The sequence below is a fragment of the Pseudorca crassidens genome, chromosome 18 (genome assembly GCF_039906515.1).
Source record: "Pseudorca crassidens isolate mPseCra1 chromosome 18, mPseCra1.hap1, whole genome shotgun sequence".
NCBI lineage: Eukaryota > Metazoa > Chordata > Mammalia > Artiodactyla > Delphinidae > Pseudorca > Pseudorca crassidens.
This window is the reverse complement of record NC_090313.1, coordinates 1,111,033-1,129,227: the sequence shown is the minus strand read 5'-3', so window position 1 is coordinate 1,129,227 and position 18,195 is coordinate 1,111,033. Positions and strand designations below refer to the sequence as shown.

Here is an 18,195-nt window from a genome sequence, read left to right as displayed (position 1 = left end):
GCTCGTGCTGCACCCAGACCGCCCTGGCCCTTCTTGGTGACGGGTTCTAATCTGAATGAGAAGGGACAGGAGTGGGTGCTCTGAGCCCGGGGAGAGCAGGGGGGCCGCTGCTCTGGGTCCAAGAAGGAAGGTCTGCCCTGTGGCCTCGCCACGCATCCCCAAGCTGCCCTCGAACCTGACAACGACGAGACCCACTCACAGCCCAAGAGGGCTTTTCTCACCCTCAAGGGCAAGGCCAGGATTTTCTCTTTTTTTAGCCTGAGAGAAATACCTTTGTACATTGCTCTTAATTGGACATATTTATCAAGATGACACTTTTAAAAACAAGGAGTAACTATCATGGAAAAGGGAAATATCACCAGAAAGTAAAGCTACGTTGCAAGGCCTACAGGAGTGCTGAGTCCAAAACGACCCTGCTGGGCAGAGGTGCTCTCGCCGGGCGTCTTCACCCGTCGCCGCCTACAAATCTTCACGTTGCTTCCCTTCCAGGGCTGAAGCCCTGACTCATGGAAAGCCAGAGGAGCACACTTCCTCAAGCAGCCTCACAGGATGTGTGTTCAGTCTTACGTGACATGAGATACTGCTGTTACCAAAGATAGACCGCGGGTAAGATTTTCAAGTGTGCAGCAGAACGGCCCAAAATAACTGCGAGATTTAAGTGGGGAAAGACACAAGCTCTTCAGGACGAGGACTTGAAATGGTTACAATAAAAATACCCCCCTTTTATTTGGCACTTAAGGTGGAAGGAAGAAGGAGAAGAGGGAAAAAAGGAAGAGATTCTTCTCATTTTCCCCAGCGTTAGCCTCTCAGTGGCCACGTACTGCCACCACACGTTCCAGACTTTCTAAGGACTTAACGGCCAAGGCCCCCCACTAAAAACTCTTCAGCCCCCCAAAATGTTCCGCCTTTCCCCTCAGCAACAGGAATGGTGACGCTGCTGAGGGTATAACTGGAGGGAGAATTTCTCTCTGTCTCTTTCTGGGATGAGGGGCTCCCACCGGATGCTGCAGACAATGACTGCTGGCATTTCGTAAATGGAAAAACGAGGCCATGAAAGGGGGGCGGGGGGCGGGGGCGCCTGCCCTGGGTCTTCCAGCCGGCAGGCCCGCAGGCCACCAGCAGACACGGGCACGCTGCCAGCCGCCCAGAGACAGGGCTCAGCGTGAATGGCCAGCCAGCCAGGGTCTCCCGGAACAAGGAGGCGAGCATGCCTGTGATTCCTGCACAGCCGCCCCTCCTCCAGGTCATCTCTGGTGTCCTCCCTCGTCATTGTACCTTCACGGCTGGGGCACTCAGGCAAGTCAGAGTCAAGACTGGCCACAGCAGAGGACTAAGGAGAGAAACGAAGAGCTCGGGGCACCACCCACCAGGCCCTGTCTACTCACAGCGGAACAAGATGAAGCCCCAGGCCAGTCCCCACAGCTCACCTCTGGGGCCGGCCCCGGCTCTAAGTCGGCAGCACAGCCCAGGACACCTCTTTGCTCCAATGCCTGTGCTGTGCGCAGGCCCTTGCTCCCTGCAAGCCCCAGCAGCCAGGGTGGGACACAGATGTCTCCCTCCTGCAGCCCCGAGCTGCAGGTGAAGACCCTTGGAGAGGGGAGAAGACAGGGGCTTCTGAGAGCTGGAGCCGCGTCCAGGGAGGTGGACCACTGCGCACAGACGTTTCTGCTCATCCGCTCTGCCACAGCCCCCAGACGTGGGGGCGGGGCTCCAAAGGTTCTAATAATACCCCGTGCCCACATGGAGTTAGACCAGCAGATGTTCAGTCGCTGCACTAATCCTCAGCTGAGCTGGGCATTTCTCTCACTTGTTTAAACTGAAGCACAAAAGAGGGAAAGTCTAACCGAGCAGCATCTTCAAAGCCCTTCCTTCCACACGTGGCCCCTGTGTGTGAGGTCCAGAACCTCCCGTGAGGGCGCCCTGCCAGGCCAGCAGATCTCGGTGCCATTCTCGAAAGAAGTCAATCCGCTCTGCTTAACAGACCCCCGTTCCAGAGCCCTCCTGAGTCGAGTCCAGGCTGGCCGTGCGGGGCCTGAGCCCCGAAGTCCCCAGACCCCTTCCTGCCTGCTGCACCCAGAAGCCTGGCCCAGGCCTCACAGCCGTGCCCCACCCCTTCCTGTACCCCGATTAAGGAAGCACCTCAAGGCCTCTGGGTTGGCATCCCCCTCATGCTCACTGGAGCCTGGCGCTGAGAGGCACTTTCCCTGTGCCTTCAGGTGGAGTGCCATGTTGAACCTCTCAGCAGAAGTGGCAGCAGATTTCAACCAAGTGAACAAGAGAGACCCTCTCCGGGCAGGCTCCTCGAGGTGAAGCGCGACCACATCCTATCTGCAGCGCTTCTGAGCCAGATATCAACAGCGTCTCAGCGATGATCCATAAACCAAAATAAAGCAGACGGGAAACAACACGCTGACTTGGGGTAGCTGGAATTCCTAAGCAGCATCGAATGTCACCAGCAACTGACGCTCCAGCAGTCACTGGGCGCCTGGCTTGGTTCCCGGAGCCCCTTTTTCACATGGGAGTGTGGAGGACCCAGGCATTCAGTGGGCAAGAAGGGCCCCGAGGACGGGCAACACACCAGGGTCTCAGCAGCCCTCTCCAAGGGGAGCTGTCCCCTCAGCTGGCGCATTTACGGCATTAACGTGCAACAGTCACTCCAGGAACCGATCTTGTTTTGGGGGGAAGAAACTTGCACATCACCCTCCCAAGTTAAAACCGAACCCAGGAAGTCCTGATACAGCCTTCCAGCCACTCCAGAGTCTGCACTTCCCTCCCCCAGCTCCTGGGTCCAGTGAGAAAGGCGGACTGCTCTGGGGACACGACCTGAATGGCAGGCCCTGGTGGCCAAAAGCTCCCGCAGCCAGTTCTCAATGGAAGGGGGAGGGGTGGCTCTTGTGGCGACCTGCCCGGAGGGAGCCCTGGGCCAGATTGTTCCACAGAGTCACAGGCAGACACACACACACACAAACACGCAGGAACACACACATGCCCACACATCCACCTACACAGTCGCGTGCACACCCAGGCTCTATTCAGCCGCCCGCTCGGCCCCTCGCCCCTGGGGGAATGTGAAAGAGCTTCCACGTCCCCAGCGAAGGAAGCGTCTGGGTACCGCACTCAGCGAGGCTCGGAACCCCGGGGTTGGTCTTTTTGGCACCTGAAGTGCACTCATCCGGAGAGCACCCGCGCGCGCGCTCATGCACACGCAGATACACACTCCCAGCGGGGACCCGACCCAAGACCGGCACCGCACCTCCCTCTGCTGCAGGCGACCCCACCTCCGGGGACCTGGGGCCGCTAGTGGCGTGGAGGCAGCGCAGGGAGCTGCGTCCCCCGGAGCCGCCACCCTGGCTCGGCCCAGTCCGTTCTTGGGGTAGGTGGGGAGAGGGCAGCGGCCGGGCATCTCCTGGAGATGGGGAGGGAGCCGCGGCCCATCATCTCCCTGTGATGGGGAGGGGGCCGAGGCCCGCGGCCTCCGGGGTGGTGGGGAGGGGCCGCGGCTGGGGATCTCCAAGGGATGGGGAGGGGCCGCAACCGGGGAGCACACAGGGCCAGGAGGCGTCAGGGCCTTGGTCCCCAGGAAAGGGGTCGGGGGCCTGGGGGCGCCCGCCGCGAGCCCCCTCGAAGACCCCAGCGCCCCCGCCAGCTCCCGGGAGCTCACCGATCTTGATCTTCACGCTCTGGAAAACCCGGAGCCCCTCTTCCTCCACCGCCATGCTGGGTCTGCCCGGAATTCGCGCGCCGAGCCCCGCGGAGCAGCAGAGCCCGAGCGGCGGCGCAGTCCCTGAGCTCTGTGCCCTACCCCGTGCCCGCGCGTCCGCTGCACCTCCACCTCCGGCTCCGCCCACACGCCCGCTCATTGGCCGAGGACGCGGGTGGGGGCGGGGACGCTCCGCCCACGGCCCTGCCCAGTTCCCGATTGTCCAAGGCCCGCAGAGGGGCGGGAGCGTTACGGTTCCGCCAACAGCGCGTCCCCAACTGCCCATTGGCTGAGGGCTAGGAGGCGGGAGCAAGACGGCTCCGCCCACATCCCAAGGCCCGCAGCGGGGCGGGGTTGGCCTCCGAGGAGGCATCGAAGGGGCCCGGAGGGGGCGTCTCGCCCCACGGGGAGGATCCGGCCGGGAGTGCCGGTGTACCTAGTCGGGCGGCGGGGGCGACCGGGCGAGATTTGCTGGGGGGGGCGACCGGGCTAGGGTTGGTGGTGGTGGGGACCAGGCGGGGGCGGTGGAACCTGGCCGGGAGACTTGGGAGGGGGGCACATGCACAGGGTTTTAAGAAACTCAGACCTACAGGTATCAAAGGAAAAGAATTCCCTGGCCCAGCTCAGGCCCCTCAGAGTAGGGGCTGCCGGCCACCTGGGGTCAGGGGGAGTGCGCAGTCCGGGTGAGATCCTGACCAGGCTCCAAAGCTGTCCAGTCCCTCCTGCCCCTCTGCTGTCTCCGGGCCTCCCTCGGGCCACCCTGGCTCCTAGCTTCTCACACAGGCCAAGGGCACTCTTGTCTGCCCTTGCTGACCCGCAGGCCACCAACCTCAGCTCATTTTCTGTGTCTCCTGATTTCCTGTCCACTTCCTACTCCTCTGGCTTCATAGCGCCCAACACCACACTCCCTCTCTCTCTCTCTCTCTCTCTCTCTCTCTCACACACACACACACACACACACACACACACACCATGTGTAGACCAGACTACAAGCTTAATAAAGAGAAAGGCCTGTTCTTCTCATTGCTTTACCTCACTTCCTAAAAAAAATGCTTAGGTACATGTTAAAAAAGAGTAATGACCCTTCTTCACCCAGACTACCCGCGCCTCCTTCCAGGTCCTCAGTCCTCTGCTTGAGTCTATCTTCTCGAGACCTTCATAGGAGGTGTTTACTCAGGTTTAACACGGAGGGTAGGAAAGCAGCCAGTTAGAGCTGCCGTCTCCAATCTCCAAGCCTGGACCTCAGGCGGCTTCTGTAGCGAGTGCCGTCATCCCTCTGCATGACCAAGGCTTTGCCTCCGTCAACGTAACTGAAAAGCACCCCCAGCTCCCGAGCTTCTCAGAGGATCGGCCGGAGCCCCGGTAGCAGCAGCCTTGTTGTCAAGCTGCTTCTCTGTCCAGCCCACCTTCCCTCACACCCTCACAGGGCTTCCCTTCTGAGAACACTGCCAGTAAAGGCCCGCACACGGACGTCTCTTCGGAGTCTGTCTCCAGAGGAACCCGGCATAAGATGGTTGGGGCCGGGAGTGTTCTAGGAGCAGCCTCTGTTTGACAGCAGGACACCTGCTGGTGGACGCAGCAGTGCTGAGCGTGGGGGCACACAGTGGGGTGCAGCGTCTCAGGCATGGGGAGGCTGGGAAGCAGGAATCACCTCGACTTTGGAATCAGGTGGTTCTTGCTGAGGGCAAGGCAGTGAAAAGATCACCCATTTAAAGAAAAGTGTGACAAAAAGGTTTTCTTGCTACCATATAAAGACAGCCTCATCTCCTACCCCAGAGAACCAAAACAGGTGCAGATCAGAGCGAGAACTTAATCATGAAGGTAGTGGTGCTCCAGGGCTGCCTGCAGGCTCAACCCAAGGAAGGTTGCTGTAACCCTGCAGCTTGGGGGTGCATCATCTGAATTAATGCACTCAAAACCTTGACTCCCAGCTTTCCGTAAACCTTCTGGACCGGAAGAGGTGTCCCCCTTACCCTGTGCTTGGAGATGATTGCGGGACGGTACCAGCGCTGTGTCCAGCTCCACTCTGCAAACAGACCCGGGAAGCATGCCAGTGGGGGTGGGTGAGCAAAGGCAGAAGCAGAGCCAGAGAATGCTGGACCCAGGAGAGGCAGCACGCAAGGGGGACCAGGTTAGAGTTCACTGGTACGGCATCATTCAACCACGATGCAGGATTTGGCACACTGGCCAGGACCCCAGGCCCCTAGTATGGCCTTTGAAAGCTTGTAAAAAGCATCATCCCACACTAAGTGAAGTGGGAATGCCCTGTGGTCACGGCAGACAGCGAGGAAGGCATCCCAGTGCTTAGAGGTGGCACGGAGAGCAAATACGCTCCACGAGACCAGGAGACCTCGTCAGTGCCTGGGATGAGGAATGTGCCGGAGAGAGCTCGACCGCGGCTGGACATGCAGGACTGGGCCGAGGGCGGAGACGCTGTCACAGGGAGCGCTGGGCCTCCTAAGAGCGTGAGGATGATGGGCTGGTGACATGATAGAGGCCAGAGGTGACACTTAACATCAGAAGCCAGGCAGGGGCAGTTACTGTGCAGCAAGGCTGCAGCGGCAGCCCCGGCGCCCTGACCTGCAGAGGCTGTAGTGATGGTCAGTCGAGCACAGTGTCAGGGCAGGACAGAGAGCCGGCCGGCAGCTGTATAAGTCAGTTTATGCTGCCAAAGGAAATCGTAGATGGGGTCGGGGGTGCTGAAGAAAGTTGCTTCAATAAAACGTCACGACCCTTTACCCAGTTTCCAGGCGGGAGCCAGTTCTCAGCCCTGGAGCCTGCTGACTGGAGGAGAGGACCCGGCAGCACGTGTTGACAGTGAGGATGCCCCTGGGATGTCCCCAGAGGGGCCTGTGGCCATTTACTCATGTAATTCCACATGGAAAGGGAAACACCTAGATGTTAGAAGGGCTGCTGGGCTGAGGTCTGAGTCGAGGGCTCGTCACGCCCCTGTTAAAGCAAAACTTGTGAGGCCCAAGAAACACATGGAACTCTGCTAGGAGCGGCTCACAGGGAACCCCCAAGTGATCATTTCTCCTTGCACCACAGGTGAGGGACCGGTAGGGATGCATGTGACAGTTGTCAAAACACCCACCTTGGTTCCTTGGTATGTGGGTTAACAGCCATACCAGCAGGGAAGGCTCACAAGCAATGACACATCCTGGAGGAACCATGGAGATCAAGACCTCCCTCATATAATTCGCCAGTCCCATGTCTGATGCCAGATAGGTTCTGGGGGATGACACTGAACCACCAAAAACTCAACCACACGGTAGCCCCCATTGCAGCTGCCACGCCAGAGGTGGTGCCACTTCCAGGCCACATCAGCATGGCCTCTGATCCATGGTATACGGCCATGGAACTGGGAAATGCCCTCTGCTCCGTCCCGAATAAGGAGGAGAATCAGAAGCCGTTTACACCACATGGCATAGACTCTAGCACACACCTGGAATCTCACTGCACCCTTAGGCTTTCCTGCCCTCTGTTATAATACAGCCCAAAGAGACCTGGACAGTCTGGACAGTCTGCAGAGCAGCAGTCTGGTTTGCCGTATCGATGACATCATTTTAATCGGACCAAATGAGCACGAGGTTGGCAGCTCATCACAGGGTTTGATAAGACGCGTGTCCTCAGAGGGTAGGAAATAAGTTTATGAGGATGCGGGGCCACACATCAGTGGGGCCAGATGCGGGTGAGCACCTCGCTTTCCCCCCATGCAACACGGAGACCCACACAGCGTCCTTCCTCTGTTCCTTCCCTAAGAAGACTCACCTCCGTAGCCCTGTGCGGGCACCATGCCTTCTTAAATCTGTGTTCTGCCCAAAGGGACTGATCCTTCTTTTCTAAATTAGAATCTGTTCCCTTAGAGTTGTGATTATAAGAGACAGGAAGATACTGAGGGATTAAAGGAAAAGGTGATCTATACTCTCTTTGTTTGTAACTCGCTGTTGTCTTTTTCTCTCTGATAGAATCCTCTTCTGCAACCCCCCCAAAGAATATTTATTGAGAAGCGTCAATCTATCAACCAGTGGATATTTATGTATTGGCTAAAACAGCATAATTAGATAGTTTATTATTCATATCTGTTCAGTCTACTTTCAAAGGATCTGAAGTGACATAAAATAAATGACCAGTATACAATGAACTCAAAAAATTTTTGAAGGAAGAAATTATTGTATCAAACATCTGCAGTGAAAACAGCTACTGCAATGATGTAGAGCTCAGCTCTGAGTTTCCTGATAGTCAAGGTGAAAAGGGAAATATGGAAACATATTTCCATATATGTTATATATTACTTCATAAAAGGAAGTGTATCCACTTTTTCAGAAAAGAATATTTTGGCCAACTAAGCAACAGGAGGAATTTTTTAGACAAATTTTTCATATGGATATTCAACAAGTCAGGGAAGGATTTTTCCGTCTCAAATGACTGACCTGTGCTGCTCTGCTCACAACACTGCCTGGCACATGGTAAAAGTCCAACTAATATTCTCTGAATGAACATAGTGGTTTCTCCTATTGTCACATGGAAAAGTTGGGAACGTAACGTTCAGTCCTAATTCTCTGATAGTTTACTCAGGCCCGTAGGAGTCAAGGAATGTGGCTCTGGTGACCTGATAGTCTAGGAGAGAAAGCATTTGGAGAATCCAGAGAGATGAGTAATAACACCCTCAAATAATCTTTCTCCAATATTTGTCGTTTGGGCCACACTGGGGAGAAAAGCCATAGAGGGGAGACGCCTGCACTGAAGTTCCCGTTGGATGCTCGAAGCCCAGATGTTCTGTGCTGCTGGTGGAAAGGAGGCCCGGCTCGGCCCACCTACAAGGAGACAGCGCCAGAGCCACTGCCAGCACCAGGAGCTCCTCCTGGGATGGGCTGGGGGGCGGGGGGGAGCAGGGACCACGCCGCCTCCCTCCTGGCAGCTCGCCGAGGGACCGGGTGCCTAGGAAGTGAGTGCATCTGGTTGGAAGCTAGGAAAAGCCACCGTGTAGCTTCGTCTCTCTCTTCTCCATCGACGGCGACTGGGAGGCCTCGCTTCAAAGTTCAGAGCTAAGTGGACCCCTGAGTCCCTGTGGAGAGACAGCTGCCCTGGAACCGTCTTGATGAACAAACGTGAGAAATGGCCCCTGTTGTGTAAAGCCAACGAGATGTAGGGATCCTGGGCCCAGCCCACGCCTGGCCCGGCCTCACTAACAGGAGCCCTAACCGTTGATGTGCGACGCCATTGATCCATATCAGTATACCTGTCAGGTTGCGTTAATAGTGAAATATAACCCCAGGTACCTAATGGCGTCACCTGTTGAATACACTCGCATAATGCCTTGATCGCTTATTATCAAGAACATTTGCTCAAAATATCTACGTTTTCATCATAGTAAAGTTTAACTTGTTATTTTTGACCATAATTCGCCAAATATCAAGTAGCTCCTTGGAGACACCCCTGAAATCAGCAATTAACTAGCCTCCAAGTCTTGCCTTCTTAGCTATGGACGGATGGTGTGTGTTTTTTCTTCTAAAATCTCCATTGAAGGATCCCAGAAGCTAAAAGGAGCGGAGGAGGTAACTGATCCCCACCACGGGAGATGGGGATTTGCTGTCAGTCAGTCCTCACAACAGAATCACAGCACAGGCTGCAAAGGAGAAAACCCAGGAGCTCTGACCGCAGACACTTCCTGTCTAGGGAGTCAGGCTCCAGAGACCCAGCGACAAAGGCAGCCATGGTGGCAAACTGCTCAGCAGGCTGTTACAACCGCGCAGCAGATTCTATCAGTGGCCAGTAGGAGCTGCTGCTTTTGTGAAACATTAGGTTGAGATGCAATGTAATAGTAAAGAAACTGGAAAAGGGCAAAATGATACCTGTGCGCCCACCATTACATTGTATTTCCTTCAGGGTTTTATTAATATCTATAGACAATCTTGCACAGTGGCCGGACAAGGTGTTTGAATGAGTGTGTACTCTTGTTTAGCAATTCGTTTACTGAGCACGGGGCACATGTCCAGAAGCCGCGAGACCCCGTGGGAAGAGCAGGAAATCACTGTCTACCCCGCGGCCTGCAGTTAGTTCCACCTGGAATGGTGCAGGGAAACAAACAGAGGAGACAACCCCAGAAGCCGACGTGGTCTCGAAGCTATGAACACAGTGGCAGCACTGAGGAAGAATGGAAAGACCATTTCTTTCTTTTTTGTTGTTACGTCTTTATTGGAGTATAATTGCTTTGCAATGGTGGGAAAGCCCATTTCTGAGGTTGTGCTGACTCTGGGGATGGGGGAGCTGCCTCGGGACGGCCTGGCCGGGACTTCCCCTCACCCCTTCACGGGAGCTGTGTGGCCATCACTCCCAGCTTCAGGGCCGTGGGCGGCACAGGAGGGAGTGGGCGGTGGCAGCTGGCAGACTATACAAGCACAGCACCTGGGGGTGTGAACACGTGGCAATCAACTTTGAGTGTGAAAGTGACGGGCTGACACTGCTTTTACTACAGACGTAGCCCACGACACCCCACTTAAACTACCTCTCTTCCTTCACATGGTTTGAGGTGAACAGAACTCTTCCCCCCGATTGTCTCTAAGTGTCTTGGCCTGTGAAATGGGCCAGCAGCAGTGCCCACCCACCCGGCTGCCGTGGGGCCCGTGTGCTGCTGTGCGGCGCTCAGCACCCGGGCCGGCTTGGCGGTTTCATCAGCCCCAGGGTGAGGGCGGGCTGCTTCCCCCCGCCAGTGCCCAGGAGACACTGGCTGTCCTGCAGCACCTGTGCTGGGCCTGGGAGACGCTGGGGGGTGGGCGACGGCGACTCTGCCCTGGGACCTTGGGATGCGGTCCCCGCAGGTCCCTCCAGACCTCCACCTCCTCCCAGGAGTCAGTCCCCCCCGCCCGCCCCCGGTGAGCCTGTAGCCAGTGCAGAGGGAGGCCTTACGCTCTCCCCAGACCCTCCGCCTGGAGGAAGAAAGTCTCCTTCGAAAGACAGGACACTCACAAAACCACGCTGCTCACTGACGCCGCAGACCAGAGGCGACCTCCACCCACCCTTCCGCAGGTAGGAGCGGAAGCCGACTCTGCTCTGCAACAGAAAGGAACGGACGACTGACGCAGTAACCCCGGCGACCTTGAGGCCGAGGAGAGCCTGCCGCGCTCATGCGTGATGCCACTTACACAACTTCTTTTCTTTCTTCTTTTTTTTGGCCGTGAGGCTTGAGGGATCTCAGTTCCCCGACCGGGGATTGAACCTGGGCCCTGGCAGTGAGAGTCTGGAATCCTAACCACTAGGCCACCAGGAACTTCCTACACAAATTTCTTAGAATGACAAACTGCAGAGACGGGGAAGGGACAGTGGGGGTCAGGGCCCAGGGAAGGGGGAGGCGACGGCTGCGGACATAACAAGGCAGCAGGAGGGACCCCGTGGGGTGGATGCGTTCTGTGCGCTGACAGTGGTGGTGGCCACATGCGTGTGCACGTGTGACAGAATGACACAGATCTACACACACACATGTGCCCCAGTGCACCCCGAGCGGGCAGCGGGCTGTATCTCGCCCAGCTCCTGCTGAGATCTGTGCAATCACCATGGTCACGCAGGACGTCGCCACACGAGGCCTTGGGGACGGCGACGCGGGGTCTCTGTCCTACGCCTTATAATCGCACGAGAACCTACGATGACCTCAAAATAACAAAAATTTTTTTCTTTGCGGTACGTGGGCCTCTCACTGCCGCGGCCTCTCCCGTTGCGGAGCATAGGCTCCGGACGCGCAGGCTCAGCGGCCATGGCTCACGGGCCCAGCCGCTCCGCGGCACGCAGGATCCTCCCGTACCGGGGCACGAACCTGCATCCCCTGCATCGGCAGGCGGACTCTCAACCACTGCGCCACCAGGGAAGCCCCAAATAATTTTTCTGCAAAGGACAAGACGGTGGTAGGTGAGCACTCACCGTCCCTCCTGTGCTCCTGCTGCAGCCCCGCAGGACCCAGGCCCCTCCTGCGGGGAGCCTGAGACCCGGCGCCCCGGGAGGGGTCCCCTCACGACCGCTCACCTTGCCCTTGGTGTCACGAGACGGTGACGTGTGGGTCCCTGTCCACACCTAGGACGGCGACTGGCGCCCGCGGCTCAGGCGCCCGAGGACCAACCCGGCTCTGCATCTTCTTTTCCCTCAGGGTCTCCTTTCGCAGAGTCTGTCTCCTCAAGCTCTCGGGGCATCTCCCTCAGGCAGCAGGTCATGGGCGCGGCCCTCCCGACGGTCACTCTGAAGCTGGACGGAAAGGCAGCTGGAGTCCCGATTCCAGAACTGCTCACACTTCTTGTTAAAAGACCCACAAAAGTAAATACACTTTAGGTCACAACCTGACACACTCACACAAGTACTTGACATCCTGACTAGATATAATCTGCTCTAAAATTTCATATTCTATTCCAGCTTCACTTAACCTCGTCTGGTTTACATAAGTTTGAAATTGCTTTCAGGACCTCAATGAGCCAGTGAGCCACTGGTGGCCTGGAGAGAGCAGCTCGCGAGATCAACCGCTACATTTTCGGGAGTTCTGCCAGCTTGTTGTTAAACAGGACCATTATTTTAAATTAAGTTATATAAGCTTTATAAGTTTATAAAACTGTACAAACCCCTGCTCTTGAAGTCCTCACTGGCTGTTACACGGTAGAAACACCGCATATGATGGGCCCTTTTCGTCTCTTCCCGGCCAGAGGGTTGATGCCGTGGAAATGGACAAGCCCTGCCCGCACCCCTCTCCCCGCTCCCCGGCAGCTGTCGAGCTCTTACCTGCCCGTCGCTGGCCATGACCCACTGCTTGAAACGCCCTATTCCAGGCAGGTCCCCTCGCCTGCCCAGCTCTGTTTTATGTGAAGGGACTGACAGGGGTGTGGGAGGGCCCGGCGCCCAGGACTGGCTGATGTTTGAGCTGGGGGTGCAGTGCTGTCACATCCACAATCCTGCCGTGGAGACCGGGCATCAGCTTCGGGGAGGTGTGGGCCCTGGCTTCCTGCCGTCCTGCTGACTCGGGGGGCGTCTTCACTGTCCCTGTCAAGACACCTGGCGGAGGAGGCGTGGGGAGAGGCCAGTGACCGAGTGAGAACGCCCAGCCTTCCGGAGGGTCATCCTCCAAGCCGCCCCTCTGGACAGCACACGGCGGGAGCTGCATGTGGCCGTGTGTTGCTTACGCACTCCGTCCAACTCCAGCGCCCAGAGCACTTCTCTGCGTGTCCGCTGCCGGTTGCTGAACGAGCAGAGCTACGGGAAACCTGAGAGCCCACGCGTGCCCCCCTCCCGTCTGCAGCAGTCCTGTCCCTGAGCGCCTGTATTTTCACAAGGTCCTGGACAGCCGGACCCCTGCACCACGCCAGCGGAGCGCGCACTACGGCCTGAGGGTTTCCCTGGCATGGACGGCGAAACTGGGCTCTGCGCGTTGGAAGGGGATGAGGTAAGTGAGGCCACGATTTCCCTCTCCCACCACAACTCTCTCCCTGCCTTTTCCAGCTTTAATTAAGGACAGATGCAATTAGCGGGGCCTCTTTTCCTCTGGACGAAGAAAGCGGCAAACGCCGTGTGCCCCTAACGAGATCATGACCCTGGACCCCAACCACCCAAAGGTCCCCAAAGGTCGCGCCCTCAGTGTCCCTGCCCATCCCCATCGTGTAGAGCAGCTTCCTGAAGCAGAAGGAGGGAGAGGCCCCTGGAGGAGCCCCGGGATAGACAGGGCCTCCGGGCTGAGGTGCCGGGTTTGGGGGCCGGGGTAGCAGGAAGCCTCATGGCTCCCAGCTGAACTGTCTTTGTAATTCCACTGCTCACACAGTGGACGGGACTCAGAACGTAAATGTATGAGTCTGCTGGATGGAAGAGCCGGAGGCCGGTGGCCAGAGCAGTGCCTGGTCACACAGGGCCTGAGACTCGACGGAGGCCGCCGGCCTGGGGTCTGCACAGAGCGGCAGCGGCTGTCAGGTTCCTGAGGGTCGCTTTCTCGCTGTGAGGCGAGGAAAAGATGTTTATCCCTGTGCTGGCTGGGTCGCAGTGACCGTGCTCTAATTCATCCCAAATTTCTAAGCCAGTGAAATAGAAATTTACTTTTAAAAGTCTACCACAGTGACACTGAGGCCCCTCCTGAGACTCGCGTGTTTACTTCAAAGGTGATTCCCAGTGGTAACAGGGCCAGGCCGCACCCCCAGGCGTCAGTTAATCTGCCCCCCTATGTTTAGGTCAGGCATTCCGTCTCTAAACCGCGGTGAGTGTACATCTGAAGACGGGAGGGACTGAGCCTCAGGGATGCTCGCGGCCGTCTGGCCTAATCAGGGCCTGAACATTCCGCATGCCCTCACCGGAGGAGTCTCAGCCAGAGTCGGTGACTCACGGCCCTCCAGTCACTTCCTTCCTGCTCCCTGGAGGAGGGCTTCCTGCCAGGGAGACGAGAAGCATTGCCGCCCCGGCCTCCCGTGGCCCAGAAGCCCGCGAGCAGGTCTCCCACTGTGTGCGTGGCCTGTGCCCTGGTCTGACCTCCCTCCACACACGTGGCACTCGGCCCACAGGGAATTTAGACGGTGGATCAAAATGCGAATTAAGATGTGTGGCATCATCGTCTTTGTCGTTGCGATTGACGATGCTTTCTGATTTAGCAGCTGTCTGACCCCCAAGCAGCCAGGAGTTAAGGTTTGGTGGGTCCCATCAGGTGTCGAGATGGGAAACCCCCGGCGCGATTTCTGGACCGCTAAGCAAACCAGAGCACCTCGCTGGCGGATTTCCCCGAATTCCTTTCTAGCCCTCAGTGCTGAGTTTAAAAAGGCAACTGAGAAGTCCCAGGGCCGGAAACACATACAGATTTAATTTCTTTAACTCTTATGTGGGGTTAAGCCAGCACTGAGAAAAGGAAGCAGAAACAACTGCTCCAGCTCGAGATGAGAACCTGGCATTGACATAAGCCACTCCTGGCTCTGTCCTCAGCTGCTGGTGTGTGTTATCTTCATCTGTGTCTCAGTCTCCCCATAAAATAATCAGAAATACAAAAAAGGTGGTTGCATGGTATTTTGAAATTCTTATTCAAAAGGGCTGTATTTGGTTCGTTTTGGAGAGGATCTGGTACTTCTGTTTCATCTTTGTTTTCATTTTTTTTGTGTGCTCTAAACTAAATGCCAACATCTAAACTATATAGAGATAGGCATCATTGTGTAATTACCAGTATGAGACTCTCCTAAGATGGGCTTAGATATTCAAAGGCTTTTGTACTAACAGATTTTTAAAAAACTCCCAACCATGTTCATAGTGCCCTTAACGGCTTGATCTCTGTATGAGACTTTCCTCTGCACAACCCAGAGCGTCAAGGATAACCAGCCATATTTACCTACTTGACACGGTGCTGAAATGCTTAATCCCTGGTTAAGTTACAAGACTCTCTATTCAAAACTCAGAGAGGCCCATGTCACTGCTGATCTCAAAGCTAACTTCTCTCCCAAGATCTGGCCAGTGATGAGGGCAGCCGAGGCTCTGTGCACACCTGTCGCTGCGGTTCTCAGCTATGTCTCCACTGTGGCCCCGACGGGCTACTGGGACCTGCCAAGTTTTCCGCACCAGCCGTGGCCGGGCTGGGAGCTCAGGTATCGCGTTGCATCGGCTCTGCTGCTCTCAGCTCACGTCCTGCTCAGAGCAGCCCCACGATCACGTCCTCTGCTGCCATTGCAGGAGATTCCAACGCCAAGACAGTAGACAGTCACCCGTGGAAGTCAGTCACCAGAAGTCGCTGTGATGTGGGCAATTTCTCAGGTAACAGAAATAACCTACACTATGTGTGTTTTATTTTAAGCCAACTGTGAAGTAACGGGAATACTACAAAAATTTATAGAGCTACTGTCTTTACTTTGTCTCAAATTTCCTCCTTAAGAAAGAAAAAAGAGATTGCATTTTTGGCCACACTCATCACTAAACCATCTTACTTTCTTCTCTGTCCCGGTGAAGGTACCCCATAGGTTTTTACCAGGACCGGGCAACATTGGCGCATCACCTCCAAAGCAAAGTAAAAGCTAAAACGTGATTGAGTAAATGGGCTGAATTTCAGAATATCCTCCTTTATTCTTTTTCCTCAAAAATCTGTGCTTACCAGTTTCAGCCTGACTGGAGCCGGAGAGAGTTCTTTGTAATTACACACGACGACGCTGCAGTGCTAATTACGCCAATTATACGTTTCTCTTCATCACTGCTGATGGCGCGATTGACCGCGTGTGCTTTGCCAATAGAGACACCTGATGCTTCAGCAACCAAGTCAACCACTGGGTTTACTCAGATTTCTGACGGGGTGATTAGCATGGGCCACCTGCTGGAAACATTGACAATGTCCCCACGTGAAAAGGAAGCCTGGAAGGTGGCCTGGAGCCAGCCGGGAAAACCCAACTTCCTGAGTCTTGGCAGGTTAGGGCTGAGAGCCGGTGGTCAGACCACAGGTCTGCCGGCTTGCCCAGCCACTGGGCTCCTGAGGTGCTTCTGCTAAACTCCAGCCCTCCCTGGGCCCCTGCCAGACGCGCCTGGACCCCAGCCCCTCCTGGAGCCAGCGCACAACCCTTAGCTGCACAGCACGGCCTGAGGTTCTGACTCAGCAGGTCCAAGGCAGGCCCAGAATTGGCATTTCTGTCAGATCCCAAAGGATTCTTCACTGTTGTTCCTGGAAAGGTATGACCAGCAGTCCCGGTCTGCCAGGGACAAAGGGGGCTCTCAGGACATGGGACTTCAGTTTTAAAACTGGAGCATCCTGGGGCAAACCTGGGAGGGACTTTGGGACCCTGACCTAAGCACCCACCCCAGTGATGGAGTTCTACCTCTAGTACCAATGAATCGTCCAGAACGTTGTTGCGTTCATGGCAGACATTCTCCTGAGATATAAACGCACCAGGAAGACAGCAGAACAAGCCCCAACACCTAATCTGGATTTGTTTACAAGAAAGTTTCTCTTACGAAGAGGAACTTTGAAAGAGGTAACCATTCAAACGGGGGTACAAAACCTTTCAGAGACCATTGTGCATCTAAGCTAAAGATGTATTTTATATCCTTCACTTCTTTAGGCCTTAGCTCTGCACTTTATAAAGTGTTATGTTCTTTTCTAACGTCCACGCGTAGAATCGTTTCCACATCTTCATTTTATGCACTAAGCAACTTTAGCTTCAACCACTAACTTTTTAACAGAATCTCTCTGCCGGTTATAAAACAACCGCCACACATCTTGTGGCTTAAAGCGGCGTCGCTCTCTCGTTCTGGGGTTGGTGGGCAGTTCTCCTGGTGGCCAGGCTGGTGGCCTAGGAGGGCCTCACTCACCAGTGCAGGGCCGGCCCCACCATTTGGTCACTCGTTCTCAGGCCAGCAAAGTGGGCTTGCTAACTCGGTACCAAGGGGTTCCCCACAGCACAGGTGGCAAACCCCAAGATCCATGCACGTTTCAAGCATCTGCTTTTGTCCCATCGGTCGAACCAAGTCACCTGGCCGAGCCCAGAAGCAGCATGGAAAGGGACCACCTGTGCTCAGCCACAAATCCTTAAGCAGTTTGCCACAATCTCTGAACAAAAACTTCATGGTTTCTGAATTGTCTTTCAAAGCAACTTGTGAGAAAGGAGAGGCTCACCAGCAGAGCTCTAACCAGCAGGGCTCTAACCAGCAGGGCTCAAACCAGCAGAGCTCTAACCAGCAGAGCACTCACCAGCAGGGCACTCACCAGCAGAGCTCTAACCAGCAGAGCTCTAACCAGCAGGGCTCTAACCAGCAGAGTGCCCCCCAAATCCGTGCCGAGAGGCACGTCCAGTTCTAGTTCCTTGGGGCCGATCAGACAGTCCCCCAGCACAGCCCCCATCTAGTGTCCAAGGACACCCCTCAGCCTGGGCAAACTGAGACAGCAGTCACCCTGTAATCACCCCGTGACTCCCACCCACTGTTACCCCATCTTGCAGGGGAGGAAACGGGGCCTGGGGGCATGAAGGGATTGTCCCAGATGCTCTTGTGAGTAAGCCACAGGCTGAGGCTGGACCCGTCCAGCAGCGGAGCCCAGAGCCGTAGCCGCCACGGCATCTCCTGGAACCACTGCGCGGCACCTTCAGCTCTGGGAAGTGCTGCTGCCTTGTCCTCGACACTCGCGTCACTTGAAGTCATGATTCCAAATTACTGCGGTCTGTGTTGAAAAATAAAATTCACATTTACCTTCAATGACAGAGATTTGCCATATATAAGGATACTCCAAAGAAGGCACGGCTGGCTCTGAAGAAGTGTAAAAATGCTTCGAGGAACGGGGGCACAGAGGCACTCAGCCACACGCCCAGCAGGACCACAGCAGACCCCACCCCACACTCCTCGTGACGTTTGTGTGTGTTTCTTGGGGTCGCGAATCTTTTCACAGTTTTAAGGCCAGTGCATTTCCTTTGCTGTGGAATGTCTGTTCGTAGTTGTTGCTCACTTTTCTGTTGGGTCTGCGGTCTTTTGTATCGATTTGTTGGTATCCTCATTTGTTAAAGAAATTAACCTTTTGTTTATGCTTATAGGTT

At 55.7% G+C, this 18,195-nt stretch overlaps 1 protein-coding gene across 1 annotated transcript in view; it reads right to left on the bottom strand.

Moving 5' to 3' along the window:
* RASA3 (RAS p21 protein activator 3) overlaps positions 1 to 3,817 on the bottom strand; it is an 89,168-nt gene extending 85,351 nt beyond the window's left edge. The window contains exon 1 of the mRNA XM_067713014.1: positions 3,662 to 3,817. Coding sequence (XP_067569115.1) covers positions 3,662 to 3,716 — 55 coding nt within the window. The 5' untranslated portion in view covers positions 3,717 to 3,817. The remainder of the gene's footprint in view (positions 1 to 3,661) is intronic.
* Between the last annotated feature and the right edge of the window lie 14,378 nt (positions 3,818 to 18,195).